Source organism: Rhinopithecus roxellana, chromosome 16, assembly GCF_007565055.1.
Source record: "Rhinopithecus roxellana isolate Shanxi Qingling chromosome 16, ASM756505v1, whole genome shotgun sequence".
In the NCBI taxonomy this organism is placed as follows: Eukaryota; Metazoa; Chordata; class Mammalia; order Primates; family Cercopithecidae; genus Rhinopithecus; species Rhinopithecus roxellana.
Window position 1 is genome coordinate 100169823 of NC_044564.1, and position 17917 is coordinate 100187739.

At 47.3% G+C, this 17917-nt stretch overlaps 1 protein-coding gene and 1 pseudogene across 2 annotated transcripts in view; both read left to right on the forward strand.

The window, feature by feature from the left end:
- Window positions 1-17917, forward strand: part of MVB12B (multivesicular body subunit 12B) — a 181282-nt gene that overhangs the window by 85979 nt on the left and 77386 nt on the right. For both annotated transcript variants that reach the window (XM_030920156.1, XM_010365875.2), the window contains exon 7: window positions 9750-9844. In XM_030920156.1, the coding sequence (XP_030776016.1) occupies window positions 9750-9844 (95 nt within the window). The remainder of the gene's footprint in view (window positions 1-9749; window positions 9845-17917) is intronic.
- Window positions 14836-14919, forward strand: LOC115894076 (annotated as a pseudogene).

Below are 17917 nucleotides of genomic sequence, written 5' to 3' on the forward strand. Positions count from 1 at the left end.
GGACCGCTTTCTGACACCGTTGACCAGCCTTGGAGAGCGGGCACTCTAGAAGGTGCTTATTAAAATGCCAGCAGGTGCAGCAAAGGTCCCCTTCCCTGTGACTCCCGCACCCTGTTTGTGCCAGGTGTTTTATAAGAGCCTTTTTCTTCATTAAATGGCATTCATTAAGCACGTCCTTACACCTGGCACAGAAGCTGTGCGTCACAGATGACTTCTTCCCAGTGGTGTTTGCAGGAATAAAACGGAATTTCATTTAGCCATTTGCTGTGTTCTTCCCCTTCCTATCTTAACTTGACTTTTGTTGCTTTTCGTGCTTCTGCTGCTGCCCCCACAATCCATTCCTTTCCTTTGTACATGACCTCTGGTCTTTGTCCACCAGCAGACACATTATATAGAAAACAAGATGTCCCTTCAGCACCAAGCACCACCACGCTGGATGCTTTCATACGCGTCTCTTCTACTCTCCCAGCCACGTTGGGAAGCATTCTCCTAGTTTTTGCCATCTTTTTTTCCGATTAAAAGAAATAATTTCTCATCGAAAAACATTAACACTTAAAAAATATGGAAAAGCAGTGGGGGCAAATCCACACTCCCACCTTAGAGGCCTCTGTCATCAATACCATGAGCCTCTCCTGCCCGTCAGTCACCTCTGAGTTACTCCCTCCAGGCCCTGTGCTGTGCCGTAGCTTAGCTGTGTGTGCCCATGGAAAAAAAATTGTCTTATGGGGTTGTTTATAATACATCACTCTGCAACTTTTTTTTTGCTTGGCTTGTTTTTTTGGTTTTGTTTTACTTAACAGCCATGTCTTTGGGAGTTGGCCATTTTTACAGAAAAACCTCTGGCTCTCTTCATCTATTCGTTTCATGTAATACTTTAGTATTATATGAAAATTCCACATTTTATTAGCCTCCTCTTGTTGATGGTCACTGGGCTGCTCCCAGTCCTTTGCCATGACAAATGCTGCCCCAAGGCCCTGGTTCCTGTCCTTTCCTTCCACAGCTGAGATAATATTCCATACCTGGATCCCGAACTTCTCACTCCAGCCTTCCCCACAAAGCCTGTAAACATGGTTTTATGTCTGCATAATATTCTGAGTCAGACATTGTAACGTTATTTCCAGTTTTTGAGGAGACCGTCATAATTAAGAGCATGAATTGTGTAATTTGCCCCATCGGCATTCAGATCCAAGCTCCTGCACCCTCTGTGTTCAAGTCCAGGCTGTATCCAGCAGACAGGCAAGCTATGGAGCCCCTCTGAGACACCTGTGGAGTGGGGGTGCTCTCAGCACCTCACTGTAGGATTGGGTTGGGGATCATAAGATGCATATGACAGGTACCTGCTGTAAACAAGTCAACTGATGCTGTTAAATTTTCTTAAGTAGATCATTTTCCCACATTGCAGGTTCTTTCCTCAAATTTCAAAAAGGGAAGAATAAATGCTGGTCCTTTTGTCCCATTACTTCCCCATTCTTAAGTATTAAATTGGAATCATCTGGAATGTATTATTGTGTTTCTCCTAGAGAAGGTGACATGAATAATCTTCTGTTGTTGTCTTCCTGCACAAAAGACAACTTGAAGTAGTACAAAATTGCCGAATCACAACTATTTTCACCTTCAAAACTCTGTGGCTGCATCATCTTCCAGCATTTAGTATGGCAGAGGAAAAGTCTGAAGTCACCGTCAGTATTTGCCAGGATGAATCCTCTTTTCATTGCATTTTCTGGAATACTGTGAACCCCATTGGTTTTGTGTGTGTGTGTGTGTGTGTGTGTGTGTGTGTGTGTGTGTGTGCATAAGCGGTGGGAGATAAAAGTGGCAGCTGCCTCTGACTATGAGTGCGCCTCTGCCTTGCTAGTCACCACTCCCTCGACGCTGCCCTTTGACAGTCTGGGAGGACAGCAGGCACTGCAGCTGCCTGGGCAGAGCCGTCTTCATTATATGTGGCCACTGGGTCCACAAGATTAATGGTAACATTTTAAAAATTCACACAGACCTGGAATCAGCACTAGAAAATACAGATTTAAATTAACAAGGAAAAAGCAGAATCCCATCAAAGGAAATAAATCGTGCTGGCAACTATTGTCACATAATAAAATGTTTTCTATAACTGAAGGGCTTTTATATGGAGCTGTCTGCAGCTTAGTGGCCATGTTAATTGAATAAGGTGCCTAAGACTGACTTGGGGGAAAAAAATGAAATTCCCCTCAGCATCTATTTAGCTGGAGCCGTCATCGTTGGCAGCATGTGCTTGCTGACCTGTTTGTTACAGAACAGCCAGTCCCTCCTGCAGAGAGACGTGATGGCCACCAGAAGCAGCAGGGTGAGCCCTGTCTCCTCCAGGCAGTTCTATGGACAGGGGGAAGGGGGGGAAAGCTTGGTAACGCTCCCCGAGGATTTAGGGACTGTTCTAGTTATAATTCTCCAGTGACCAAACAGATTTTGGAATAATAATCCATCATTTGAGTCAAGTGGCAGAAATTGTTGTCCTCTGATGAACAGCCCTTGCTCCAGAGGTCTAAGACCTACTAGGGAAGGTGCCAGAAGGCCTTCACCTCCAGGCACTATCCTAAGTAGAGAGAGTTTCTCAAGACTTTGAGTCTCCTTCTCCTTAGTCTGTTGGGGAGCTTTATGAACTCTCCTAAAATCTAAACTCATGAATCTGCCTATAGAGTGGTCAACTTCGGGACCACTAAAATGACTCCACTGAAACTGCTGTCCATGGGTGCACCAGCCACCATCATTCTCATGGACCTCTTGGATTTTTTAAAGATTATTATTTTTAACTATTTATTTATTTTGAGACCGGATAATGAAACTGACTGATTTTGGGGTTTTTTGTTTGTTTGTTTGTTTGTTTGTTTGTTTTTGGTAGAGTCAGGGTTTTGCCATGATGCCCAGGCTGGTCTCGAACTCCTGGGTTCAAGCGACCCACTCGCCTCAGCCTCCCAAAGTCCTGGGATTACAGGCGTGAGCCCCCACTCCCGGCCGACCTCTCGGTTTTGTTTGATGCTGTTGAGCACCTGCTCATTCTTATAACTCCCTGGCTGGGAGCTGCAGAAGAGGTGAGCGTCTGATGCCCGTGGCCTAGTGCAGCTCCTGGTCTCTTCCTTCCTCCCTCCTCCAGGTACAGGGTCGTGATCGGGGCCTTCTTTCAGTCTCCTTAGACAGTTCAACCTGTCCATTCTCATTAACCAGAGGCCTTTGTATGGGAAAGAAGTCAAAGAGTGTTGGGTTAACTGACCACAATTGCAAGCATTAAAATAAGGATTTTCTGTCTATGGATGCTGGTCCACAGACACTGGATGCTATGGTCATAGGCACCAGCACAGACCAATAAAGAGTCTTCGAAAATGTTTTAAAAGACAGCCAAATATTTCATGAAACAGTGGCACCACAATTTTTTTAACCTGTCCTCCATTGTGTGATGGTTCATCTGATTCTAGCTTTTGGCTTTATAAGCAGTGGTGTGATGAACTTATTGTGTATATAAAAATATCATGAATCAGAAATAGTTGCATTTTCCAAGCCATTACCCAACCCAGTCGTGAGGATGAGAAGGAGAGAAGTGACAACGCTTCCTGGAAGTTTCCCAAAGCTATCCCTATTATAAGTCAGAATCAGATCAACAAGTAGACAATCTTAGAGGATTTTCCCTGATATTTGTTAAGCACTCATTATGTACGGGGCATTTTTCTCGCCCCTGGGGATGTGGTGGGAAGAAAAGGCGTGATGGAGATCATGTTCTGGTGATATGAAAACAAGTCAGACAGCCCGGTGGAGTGGAAGGGCACCGCAGGGAGGAGGCAGGTGTTGTAAGAGTGGGTGTGGGGGTGCCTCCTCAGAAGGGTGGCCTGACTGGGGAGGGAAGCCAGCCGCTGAGATCTGGGGACAGTGGCAAGTGCAAAGGCCCTGAGGCAGAAACAAGAGCAGGGGCTGGAGGGACAAAAGCAGCTACTGAGGTTAGCGGACGTGGATGCAGGGAGGATGGACAAGATGCGGTCAGAGAGGAGGGATGGGCTGGAGCTGGCAGCACCTCTTAACCGTGGGCGGGCTTGGATTTCATCCTGATGCAGAGGAAAGGCGCCATGGGTTCTGTTGTGGTGCTACATGGAGGCCCTCATGAGCTGGACTCTAAAACAATGCCAGTGTGGCAAGAATGGGGAGAGTCGGAATAGGATTGAAGCTCGCGTGCTTGTATGTGCTCACACGTGCCTGGTTCCGTGCTGTCAACCCTGCCTGCATGGTGGCCCTCTGTGCCCTGGGAGGGAACACACCCTTGCCAAAGGCCATGTGGCTCCCTGGTGCTAGCGCTGGGATTTGGACCCACATCCAGCAGACTCGGGGCACTGCCCTTAACCGCTACAACTGGTTTGCCTCCCTGGGTGTGCATTCGGGCCATTGGTCGTCCAGCTCTGTATATTTCCCTGTAACCTGTCGGGATCACTGAGCTAGTGAGCGGCAGAGGTGTCATGTCCCTGGCATCACTGATTTCAAAAGGGCCTTCAGGAGGGACCCTGTGGCCCGGATTTAGTCGTCTCATTTTATATACCCGATAGTGAAGCTGAATTGGGGTAACTCTAACATAGCAATAACCACCTCTGGAGGACACATGGACTGACCTCTTCATTCATTCCTGGCTTTCCCTTCATCAACTTTACCTCCCAGGACCTCACTTTCCTATTCTGTTAAATGAGAATAATTACTCCTATCTAAAAAGGTTGCTGAGGGGATGAGGCCGGGTGATATATCCAGGACCCCCAGCCCAGGTCCTGGCAGGTGGGGCTCCACCCCACACTGGGGAACTGGAATCTCATCTTGCCTGAGACCCAGCTGATGGCAGAGCCTTCCTTCTTGTCTCTCACTTTCAGGCTAATCTGACACCAAAGCACCCCTTGGCCACTTCTCCTTCAGCAGTTGACTCGTCCTGTTTAATCACAGGTAACCTGTCCCTGGGGCCCAAACTGTTCTTTCTCATTAATGGGAAGCCTTGATGTGCCTTTCTGTCCTGTCCCCATGTCCCCTGCTTCCTGTGTCCAGGAACAGTGGAAACAGAAGTGCAGGGGAAGCTATTTGCTGTGTAGGAAGGAGCCTTCTCCCTAAAGCTTTTTCTGCCCAGGGGCCTTCCCACCTGCTACTCTCTGGCTGCCGTCCCTTACCCACTCTTGCATCAGCTACTTTAGCTGGAGTATTCAGTCACCTGATTTCAATTCAGCAGATCCCTACTGAGCAGCTATTCTGCAAAAAAATACAGTCAGCCTGTGACTCGAATCCTCTTTTAATTTCACATTTGCTACATCAGGCACACATTATCTATCGTATATGAACAGAAACTTTCTTTTTTTTCCCTCTTGTAAATTCCTGGTTGCTGCTGCTGCTGATTTCTTCTTACCCATGCCGGGTTTCCTCCATAATGGAGAGGTGAAATTCAGAGTATAAAACAGAGACCCCTGGAGTCTAACTGGGAAAATACACACTGGGAGAAATGAAATGATAGAGACTAACAGCAGTTCATGTCAAAAAAAAAAAAACCCACGGGTTTTCGTGGGCCAACTACAACACTTGATTTGGTCAACAAATGCTCAACAATTGTCTACCTTGTGACAAAAAATTGTCCCAGAAAATGAAGTACAAAATTGATGATATTTGGCCCTGCTCCTGAGGAGGTCACAATCACATTGGGGACAATTTTGTATCAGATGACCAAAGTGTATTGATACCTGGAGTGGGGTGAGAGAAGACACTCAGGCTTCCAAGTCAGTCTGGGGCAAGCCCAGGAAAGGTTTTACCAAAGAGGGGATGGTTGGGTGGGATCTTGAAGTATGAATAGGGGTTTGGAGAGTAGGTAAGGAAGAATGGAGATTCCTAGGAAGAGGGAGTGGCATGGATAAAGAATCAGTCCTAGGCATGAGAAAAACAAGGCCTATTCAGAGATTAACAAGGCTTCCACTCTTCCTGGAGGAGAGGGGAAGTAAGTAGTGGCAAGAGGCAGAATCTGGAAGCGGGGCTGGTGTGCTGGGGATGTGGAAGTGTGTGGAGTGAGAAGACAGCTAAGCCAGGAACCTGGCAAACAGCAACCTCGCAAAGGTTGGAGGTGGAGTGAGAGTTGGGGCGGGGGTGGTGGGCAGAAAGAATCATTTCCAGCAAAGGAAGAGAACTTGGGGCAGGGGGTGAGTTGCAGGGCGAGCCACGCAAAATCTGAGACCCTGGAGGGACAATCAAGTTTGGTCCCAGACATCAGTATTGCATGGGGCAGCTTGAGAGCCGGGCCTCTTGATTTCTCTGTTGTTCATATACTTTTGTTGTTGTTGTTATTGCTCATATATATCTTTTAAGTCCTACATTTCCCCAAAACTGTCCATTTAGCGGGTCTGTGGCAAGTCATGTTGACATGAATGAAGTCTCTGCACAAAGTAGGTGGTGAGTAATTGTGGGCTCGCGATCATCTGCTGCTACCCTTCCCATCCACACCGGCATCTTAGTTTTATTTCCTCCCTCTCCCACAGACGGGCAGGGTTTTGACGTTGTAAATTGGATCTTGGCACATTTCTGCTTAAAAATCCTTCCAGAGAAAGGCAGAACCGATGCTGGGCTCCACGTGGCCTGGCCCCACCTTCTTCCTGGCCTTCTAGGCCTGGCAACCCTGGCTTCCTCCTAAGTCTGGAGGAAGTCAGACTCCCCACAGAGCCTCAAGTGCACACACCTCCTCCCTGCCGCATCTCTCTGATTTCTGCCTATCTCCAGTTCCCACCTCAATGTCCCTTCCTCCAGGAAGCCTTCCAGGGAGCCTCCTCCTACCCTGCCCTTCATAGCACTTGAGTCTTCCCACTTTCCATAGGAAATTATCACACTTGTAAGCAAGTGTTCAGGTAACTTTATGGATATTTTCGTGTCCCCCTGCCTGTCCTGCCACCACTGAGTCCCCCACAGATCTGTGTTGATGCATAGTTGACCACCCAACAGCTCAGCTGGCCCCATTTTCTCCTCTGCCTCCTGGCTGGCCTCTTTGCCATCATCCATGTCCACCTGGCTCCCAAAGTTCTGCTAATGCTCCTGCCTCCTCTGTGAGTCTCCCTGAATGCTTCTAGCCCCTGGAGTATTTACTAGAATGCACAGATCGCTCTGCATCCTTGTTAGGTTGCGTGCATCTTTTTAGGGCTTTGGACGCTTAGAAATCTTCGTCTGGCAAAATGAAGCAAAATACTTTCCTGGGTCCTGGAAATTCCCTCACTGGTACAGTGAGTGCAGTTACAGCACCTAACCCTAGATCCTTTTGGTCACACACATAAGGCCCTGTGCTCAGAAGGGCCCCACCATGGGTTTAATGCTCTGCTGTTGCCGTCTTGAAATTCTTGATAGCATTTGAATAAGGGCCCCATGTTTTCAACACGCCCTGGGCCGCGCATAATGTGTAGCTGCTCTCATACCTGCCTCGAGGGGCGTTGTGAGGAGCCATAGGAGGATGTGTGACACCTGCATTCCCAGGGCTGGCACCTGGTGATGCTCTCAGCAGGGTCACCTGTCATCATTTCAGTTCTGCTCAACCACAACCACAGTCGATAATTCACTCTTCTGTTTGCTCAGCTTCATTGACTAAGTGCTGTGGTCAGAGACATTGATCAACTGCTGAAAACCCTTCTACAGCTGCTCCTCGCCCTCGCAGGGTTCCCAGGCCTGGCCAGCCTTCAGATTCATCGCTGGAGCTTGTTAAAAGTATATTTCTGGGCTGCACACAGCCAGGCCCATGGGATCGGACTCCCCAGGGTCAGGGCCTGTGAGTCTGTGTCGCAGCAAGTTCCCAGGTGACTGACACCTTCATTAATGCCATGACGGGAGTTTAGGAACCTCCATCCTAGGAGTTTGAACCCAAGCCTCTTGCAGTGGTGTTTGGCGCCCTTTCCATCTGGCCCTGCCTGCATTTCTAGCTCCGCTTCCGACGTGTGCCCTAACCCTATGGGGAAGTGCTGGCTCAATCTGACTCCCTGGTGGGTGCCTTTCCCTCCCGTAACACCCTGAGGGGTCCTGAAGCCCCATTCCCTTTAACAGAATATATTGTTCCTTCTTTTCATGTTTACCAGCACTCAGTTTTTCTTGTTCCCCGAGCACATGTCACGTTGCACCGTGATTTGTTTCTGCACCTTTATTCCCTGCAGCCTGAGCTGTGGGAGCTCACCTCTGTACCCTTAGTTAGCAGCAGTAACAAAGAATATTCAGGTTCCCTCCATGCAAGCCAGTGCACCCAGTGGACATGTTTACTGTGCATGTGTCTGCTGGTTCCCCAAAGCTCTGAGCATACAGTTGGTGCTTGGTTCAGCCTGGCTGGGCCGTGGCTGAGTGTCCGCCATGAGCTCTCACTCTGCGGCTGGCAGACCCAATGCCTTCACAGCCCTTGGTGCTCACCTTGCCCCTGGAAGGGTCCTTCTGCTTCCAGCTCAATCCTGGACCTGTGGGAAGATCCCCTCCCTGGAGAGCCTTTCCTCCCAGGAGTCTTTTTTTTTGAGACAGAGTTTTGCTCTGTTGCCCAGGCTTGAGTGCAATGGCATGATCTCAGCTCACTGCAAACTCTGCCTCACAGGTTCAAGTAATTCTCCTGCCTCAGCTTCCAGAGTAGCTGGGATTAGTAGAGACAAGGTTTCACCATGTTGGCCAGGCTGGTGTCAAACCCCCCCAACCTCAGGTGATCTCCCCGCCTCGGCCTCCCAGAGTGCTGGGATTACAGGCGTGAGCCTACGCGCCCGGCCCTCCCAGGAGTGTTTATGCACAGCAGTCATTCTAGAAGGTCACACGTGTGGTGTGTGAAAAAGGCACCCAGTGATTGACGGCTTACTTTATGTGATAAGCATTCCCTCCACCAGTCTCTTCCTTTTCGGAAGTGTCGGGTGTGGCCACAGGTTAGGCTCTGAGCTATTGCAACACAGCCTCCAGTCATCCCACCAAGAGGTTTTGTTGTTGTTTATTCCCCCAGACCTGTTGGGTTTTAAATATTTTCCTATTCGTTTAATTTTTCTTTTCAGCATTCACTACAGGCAGCTGGTGACCATGCCAAATGGATTGTTTACTTTTGACTAAATGCTCACTTAGGCTGTGTGTTCTTTGTAAACTTTAATGGCTCACGCCTGAGCCATCAAAGACCGTGCTGTGTCTGTCTGGAAGGTGCTTTCCTGAGCACCTACTGTGTGCGCTGCCTAAGGGGGAACACACAGACATAGCAGTTGCGAGCGATGTGCCATTCTGATTTGCAGAGGTCATTAGTCTCCTGAACTCATATGGCAGTAATAATTCCCAACACCTTTATTTACAAAGGGCTTCATGTGCAGTGATCCTCGGCAGCCCTGCGGGGTAGGAATGGAAGCATTTGCATGGCTCCTGGAATAAACCAAGGCTGGTGTTCAGCGCCTGGGTGTTACGGTCCCGCTGGTGCATTTTGCCCAGTGGGCAGAGATCTGGATCAAGCCGCCACCCCATAGAGTGTCTTGGGCCTGCTGTAAGGCTTGGGACATACTTTCTTCCTCTTGGATGTCCTTTCTAGTATGGAAAAAAAAGGTGGCTGTGATGTCTAGAAACTTCCAAATCCCTTGAGAGGCCTTGAGCCCGGTGGAGGAGTCACGCTTGATTGAGAAGGAGGCGCTGGCCAGAGGCACCGTCTCTGCCCGCTGCTCTGTGCTGCATTTCAGCTGTTGATGGCATCAGTGCTTCCTGAGTCTTAAGGAATGCTCCTGTAACCTCCTTTCTCTCCTCCTTCTGTTCCTCAGGCACATCTCTCTAACACTTCCTGCCACCTTCCGAGGCAGGAACAGCACCCGGACGGACTACGAGTACCAGCACTCCAATTTGTATGCCATATCAGGTACGTCGGGCCACCGCTGCACTCCAATTTGTATGCCATATCAGGTACGTGGAGCCACTGTGCAGGCCAGCTACGGAGTCTGCGTCCCGGGCACCACCTCCTTCCACACGTTCTCTGCCTTCTCATGGGATCTGTCTGCCTTACCTCTCTTTTCTTCCCTGCGAGAGGCCTGTTCCCTGCAGGGACCAGGCCTTCCCTTTCCTTTGTGTCACCACGGAACTTAGAGAAGGGCCAAATACTCAGCGTGTTTTGAAACTAATGATGAAAAATAATGTGTGGATTTCACAGACTTGAAGGGAGGTTTCCAGAGAATACTCGCCACATTGTTCACCTGCCAGACCCCGGCAGGCTTCCCACGGGGCCTCGAGAGCAGCGCCGAGCTGAGCCCTGGTCGGCTCACCCTCCCATATCCAAGTCTGTCCTCACCTCTCATTTCTCACAGCCGGGTTTGTGGCCAGCGGGTACACTGGCAGTCTCCCCTCACACCCCTGGAGCATGAGTCTGTGGTTTCTGAACTCGGCCTTGAAATTGATAGTGTTACCTTGGCGGGAACTTCATCAGTCCTAGTTTTCCTTTTCACCTTCACCCAGGGAGGGGAAAACTTACAAGCCTTATTACAGAATTGAGATTCATTAGGTGCTTGGCAGCACAGGTGACTTGCTAAGAGCCAAGGAAACCCACAAACTCGCCTCCGATTATCCTGGGCCGCCAGTCAGGGGTGTTTGTATGTAAGGGGAAAGTGGCAAATCGGTGCCACTTACCAGCACACACCCTTAATGGTGAGTGACATTTTGAACACAGGAACATGGCATTCATTCATGTACCATAATGAATCGGTTATTTAAAAGGTAATCTTTTTTCTGAAAATTGCAACTACAGGTTACTAAATAGATGAAATAGAACAATGGCATAATTCTTGTCAGTATTAGTTTTTCTCGTTATGATCACTCCCTAATAGGTTTGGAAGTATAAGCAAAAGCCAGTTGTTCCATTTCTGGGTGACATTCCTGCTGGGAAGGGGAGGAACAGGGATGTTCTTAAGCCCCCGTCCCTGGCTCCACTCCAGGAGCCCGGCTCTCCAAGGGGAGAGCGAACGTGTTTGTCTAAGAACAGCATCTCCAGGGAGAATTTCTTTTGTGCTGTGGCTATTTCAGCAGAGTCGACAAGGAGCATAACAAGTGTGGAAAGATGACCTATTTTGTAGAAAAGCTGAATATTTCCCCAGATGCTTAGTGGCATAGAGGTGCAGAACAGGCCTGTGGAATCCAGCAGGGCGCCCCCATTCAGAATGCACACAAGGGAAGCTCCATCAAAACGGATGACTTTTTTCTGCAGCTCGCAAATCTTTTTCCAGCCACAGCGTTCAGCTACACCCACTTTACCTGTGTTCTCTGATGGCTTTCCCAGCTGTTGGCGTTTCTGCAGGAAAGAGCCACAGAGTGAAATCTCCTATGGTTTGGCAGGAACACTGCTGTCTGCCTCTGGACCGCTGCTTCCTCGCCCCGCAGCTTTGATGAGGTGTTGTCTGGGTTCATTTCAGCTGTTAGTTTAGCAATACCAAGGTAACAGCCTCAAGACACAGGGGAAGCCATTCAGAAACTTCCTGTTACATTTATGTAAGTGGCAGTCAATTGGATTTTATCTTCCAAACAGAGGTAGTTGAGGCTACAGCCCCCGGCAGCAGGCAGTTTCAGGCCTCCTCAGTGGCTGCAAGCACCAAATTGCTCTGCCAGGGTCTAGGACCGCTTTGTTGTGTTGCTGCCAGAAATACCCTGCAGGACCTGCTGGCTCCATAAGGCCTGCAAGCTCAGCACTGGGCAACTATGGTGCAACTGGGAAGCCTGCCCGCCCACCCACTGGCAGCCTGCCTGCGAGTCGTTCTGGCTAGGAGGGAGCAGAGACCACCCCCCTCACCCCCATATGAACAGTATTTGGCACTGAGTGGCCTATCTCAGTTTGGTATTGTGAAGTTAGGGTTTCCAATGGTTTCTTCCAAAAACAGTTAAGGCAAAGTGTGCCCCAGACCCTAGCCCTTGCCCAGTACTGATGCCTTGATAGCTGGAGTTCTGCTGATAATGAAATGAATCATCAAATCGTTCTGCCTCTGAACTGGCCCTGGCACAGGTTCACTGCAGACTTCAGGAGCTGAGCCTTTGGTGCAGACTCCTGGCGTGCTCTGTATCCCTCCTGAAGACATGCGATTACTGCTCCCTTGGTGTTCCGTCCCTTACTAAGATAAGTAGATTTCAAAACAGTGTAATTAGAAATTTGAAAAACAGCCCACTCTTAATGTGTATGTATGGTTGTTAAAGTATATTAACTTTTAAATGTTTGCTCAGTGGTATACCTGCTAGTAGATCCCTTTTCCTGTATCTTTCACTAAGACAGTTGCTCCCACCATGCCTGCTAAGGGTGAGACATGGCACATAGTTGCAAGAGACACCAGTGGAGACGATATGTAGTCCCATCCCTGGCACACAGCAGTGCTCATGATGTGGTCATGGAAGGAAGGAAGAGATGAAGGAAAGCACTTAGCCCCCTGTCTGCCTTGCACAGGAGTACCCTCCCAGACCCCTGGGCCAGGTAGTAGTCATCCTGATTTGCTGCTTGAATGCCTGCGGTGTCTGGGACCACCACCTCCTACCAGCCCACCCATCCCTATGAGATCCTTCCTCGTTAAGATGGGTTCTGTCTTCCTGTTCTTTCACATCCACCCAGCAATTTGAGATACTGCGCATTCTGCTGGCCAAAATCTGCCAGGTGTTCTACACAGTCCAGTCGTATCTCTGTCTTGCCCACAGAAGTGGGGCGAGGAGCTCTTTCTAACTCAGTGCTGAAATCCTGAGATGCTTGTGGCCCGCGCTCTGCTCTCTTGGACCCTAATCCAAACGGCCACGAAGCCAGCATCCATCCTCACACTTGTCCTAGCAGTATCTCCTAGAAAATACAGATGTGCAAAAATATTTATCCACAAGGATAAGCACCGCCACTTCTCAAAAATAATACTTCAAGACGGGTGAGGGGTGGATAGATCTTAAATGCCCCAAACAAAGACGAATGCTTAAATTACAAAACAACCATAGAGTAGCCTTAACTTTTCAGCCATCCAGAAGTGATGACTTAGATTAAAAGATATATATGAATATTGTTAAGTGGAAAGAAAAACAGGTAACAAGTCAGAATGTGCAGTGTGATCTCATTTTAAAAATTACATCCAAGCTGGGAGTAGTGGTACATGCCTGTAGTCCCAGCTACTCGGGAGACTTAGGAGGGAAGATCCCTTGAGGCCAGGAGTTCGAGGCTGTAATGCGCCATTATGATGGCCTTTGGAAATAGCTGTGCACTCCTGCCTGGGGAACATGGATCTTGTCTCTTAAAAAAATTAATTAATTTTTTAAAATTAACAAAAACTACTTCTAAAGGTCTGGAAAGGTCCACGCCTAAGTGTTTGTAGTGGTTTTCTTGGGACTTTCCTCTTTTTTTGGCCTCTTTGCAGTTACTCATTTTCCATAATAGCATGTGTTGCTTTTACAGTAAGAAAAAATATAGACCTGATGTGAGCGTGTCATGTTCTTGGTAAACCCTGCTGGCCTGCAGGATCACCATTTTCTCCTGAGCACTCACGAGCTGCCTCTGACTCATAATATGCTTTCAAAGTTTACTGCAGATCATTTCCAGACCACAGATCAATAATTTTCTTATTGTCCCTTTTAGGAAATATGATTTTTTTTTCCGTGTTATCCAGTCCCCTGAAATCACCTGTGCACTCGAGTTCCTCAGAGATCACTGTCTGTAATTCCAGCACCATCCTTTACATCCTGCTGGCCCTCTGGATGTGGACTGGGCAGGCAAGCAGCGGGCTGCTCGAGCCACCTCCCTGCCTTCCTTGCTCTTCACGTTCCCCATCACTGTGTCACTCTGTAGGGTTTGAAGATGGTTTTCCCTAAAAAGATAAAATGATGGTCGCTTGGCTTGGCTCACTCTGTTATCCATCTGGGTTAGGGTCGGCAAACTAAAGCCCATGGCCCAATCCCATCCACGGCCTGTTTTGTGTGACCTGCAAACCAAGGATGGTTTTAATATTTTTAAATTGTTGGACAAAAATAAAAGAGTAATATTTAGGGACATGTGAAAATTATATGAAAAACTTTAATGTTTGTAAATAAAGTTTTATTGCAACACAGCCATGCCCAGTCCTTTACAAATGGTCCTTAGCTGCTTCACATTCCAATGGCAGAGTTAGGTGTGTGCAGCCAACACCGGATGGCCCACACATCCTAAATATTTACTCTCTGGCCCTTTACAGAAAACATTTGCCAACCCCCGGTTAGGGTCATCACTCCTAAGCCATGGGTGCTATGCATCCTCTTTCTCGCTCTAAACAAAATATTTAAAAACAATCTTTTTTGATGTTTCTTACCTTGCTGACTGTAGCTTTCCTGGTGCTGGTCTCACTGGTGTGACCCCTGTAGCTTTGTGCTTTTGGTTTTTTGAGCACGCTTTTAAGATCTTACGTCTTTGGAGAGCCCTCTTCCGAGTCATGTTGATTTCTCTAAGTTCTACTCCAATCCCACCCCTGGGGTTTCCTGGTCAGGACTCTTAGTGGCTGTTAGTTTTCTTAAGAACATCTTCTCTTTCCTGAAAAGTCTTCTATTTTAGTCCCAAATGGTGCCACCCTACCTTTTTTTTTCTTTGAATTTTTTACATGTTTAGATGTCTGCCCGTTCATTCATTTCTCTTTCATCTATTCTAGAAGGATTTAAGGTAGCTCCAAAAATACAGATGGCCAAATGAAAACGGAAGTGAGGAAACACAAGTGAATGGAAATAGGATAGAAAGTAGGTGTGGCTGCTTGCAGGGGATATCTAGATTAGGTTCTGAGGCAGAGGGCTGTCCCTTAGGGATAAGAGAGAAACAAGCTAGTTGCTTGGGAAGAATTGAACTATTCTCTTGAGCCCGAAGAGCTGTCCTTCCTCATAAACAGGCCCCGTGGGTCGGCGCTGACTCCTACGTGTGCATTCCTTGGAAAGCAGAATAAAATGAGCAAAAAAACCTCTGCCACCGAAATGAGTGCTTTTGTTTTCTTTATTTCTTTATTTCTTTAGTTCTGCACTTTCCCATATTACTGCCATATGAGTGTTAGTCCTACGGATACATATTAAAGCTAGTAGACATCTCAGAGGACACTGGACATGAATGAGAGAAATATAAATATTTATAAACCGGAGGCAGGGAAGGAGGGCTCCATAAAATGCTGTAAACAACATAGCAATTGCTTTTCAATAATTGTAACTGTAAGTTTGATAAGAATAGTGTATCTATATCTCTCTCCATGTATTGGGGAGACATCTACTTGTTTGAAATGAACCTAAAATGTCTGAAAGTTGAGTGAGATGTTTCTTAAGAATCTTGGCCGGGCGCGGTGGCTCAAGCCTGTAATCCCAGCACTTTGGGAGGCCGAGACGGGCGGATCACGAGGTCAGGAGATCGAGACCATCCTGGCTAACACGGTGAAACCTCGTCTCTGCTAAAAATACAAAAAAACTAGCCGGGCGACGTGGTGGGCGCCTGTAGTCCCAGCTACTCGGGAGGCTGAGGCAGGAGAATGGCCTAAATCCGGGAGGCGGAGCTTGCAGTGAGCTGAGATCCGGCCACTGCACTCCAGCCCGGGCGACAGAGCGAGACTCCGCCTCAAAAAAAAAAAAAAAAAAGAAATGTTCTTGTGGTGGGCGTCAGGCACCTTATGGGGCTGGAGACCTCGGGGAATGTCAGGAAAGACAGATCTTCCCCAACCCCCTGCCCAAACCTGCTGCACACAGCTGCACCGGAGACTTCCTGTAAGGATAGGCGCCGCCAAGGAGAGCTCAATGCGGCTTTTCTAACCTAGGAAGGTTTTTTGTCTTATGGCAGGTTTTGCTTAACATACAGGGCACCATAGGATGGGAAACCATACCATACTATTCTCTTGTTGTATTTGTTGTTATAATCTGATTTCTATCTCCAAGTGCACAGTTTTTAACCAAAGAAAGCTTATTTTTCTCTTTTGAAAAAAACGACATAATAAAATTAAGCAAATACCTATTAAAACTGGCATATAATAAAACCAAAAAATCTCAAACACCCCATGAATGCAGGGTGAGCCACAATGCAGAAACTCCGCAAAGCCACACAGTGTAGTGAGCTGTGGGGCTGGGATTGCTTTCCTCTTTAGGACCTAGACAGATTGGCTCACTGACATCTTCATTTATCCATCGGCATTAGGCTGACTATAAAAGTGAAGGGGGCACACAATTGTCCCAGGACGGAAGCCTTAACCTGGATCTGTCCGGGCAGACTGGGGTGTATTGGCCACTCTGCCTTCAGCTTTTTTTTTTTTTTTTTCAGTTTTCTTTTTGATTACTGAAAAAGCCAGCTTATTGCCCTCCACAGCTGTTCGCTTTTTAAAATACCAGCCCCCCTTTCAGGATGTTTGACACCAGGAAAGATGTTGTTGTGGTCAAGTCAGTGTCCATCATCTCGTCAGTTTGGGTCATGGCCCCTTGTACAGAGAGAAGGAGGATTTTATCTGTAACTCAGAACCGTGGGTGAGCCATGTAGCTCTGACATTGGAGTAGGAAAGCACAAAGCAATTAAAAATAATTAATGATTTCTGAATATCAGCCTTCTCCATGCAGTTTTAATCTAGTCCTCATTTAAATTGGAAGATGGACATTTAATTATCAGTATTATGAAATCCATGATTTATATATTTCATCCAATTGGATAAAATTTCTGCCACCAGCTTTTCATCTTAGGATGAAAAAAATGTGTATCTTACAATGTGATCATTTAAAAACTCATCTACAGCATACCAAACAATTCCAAACATATTTTCCTTTCATTTGCAGTGATTACATGATTTCTGTCTCTCAATTAGGGAAAAAAAAACCCCAGAAAATTGAAAATAAATTTAATACTTTAATGATCAGAAAGCACTGCAGGGTTGGGAAAATGAAGGGTAAAAGACTCAAACAATAGGGTACTTGAGAAGCACTGTTCTCTCCTGTGTCAGGTGTGCTGACACAACTGTTTGGCATGTTGTAACGTTCATGGTTTGATGCTGCAGAGTTTGCATCCACATTCTGGGTGTGCCTGTGGTTCTCCTTTTCCCTGTGCTCAGGTGAGGGTGTGGGCTGAGTGAGTATGCTCCTGATAACCAGCAAGGAGGGAAAGGGCCGCTGTCTTCTGGTGCAAGCCCCTGAGTAGTGCTAGCCTCTGCTTTCACAGGTGTCCCTGTGGCCTTTGTCTTCAGTGGATATGTTCTCGTGGCTCGGGGTGGCATTACATTTCCAACCCCGGCTTCCCTGAGGTTCTTCGCTCCACGGAGGATTTTCATAATCCCCGACAACTGGCTCAATCGGTGGTGGGTGAGCGTATGGGAAGGTGGGCCGGGATCTGAGATAGGAACATCAGTTTGGCACAGCCACTGATACTAGCATATGGGAAAATTCCTGAATGAAGTGAAAAGGTATTTATAATAATTGTGCTTGGACCAAGTAGGAAAGAAGTCATTTTAAAGGCAGATACGTTTTTATCATCACCTGTAAGAACCATTTTTCTCATCCCCTATAAGAACCTTTATCTATCCATCTCCTCTTGCCCTGACAACAAAATCAAGTATAAAGAAAAATAGAATAAGAAGAAGAAGAAACGAATGGGAACGGATGGGGAATTGATCACATGGTGTATTTGTATATCCTGATGTAAAAGGTGCGGCTGACAGGTGGCCAGGTTTGCTCTGTACACAACCATGTGTGTGCTGTCAGGCGCACGCACGCTGCCTTGTTTCGATTGATGAATTGCCTGCTTTCTTGATTAAACCTTCCGTCACTTAAGAAACAAAAAGCCTGTGTTTAGATGGCAGAGTGGGACATGTCAAAAAAATCTGTCTCCTTTACCTTTGTGCAGATGTTGGGCACAGACTGTAACATGTATTATTAAAATGAATGTGGCATTTACTGTGCATTATTCCTTTCCTGGGAGAAAGGACTGTAAATTATATGCTAATAATAAGCTTTAACCCTTTCGAAATGC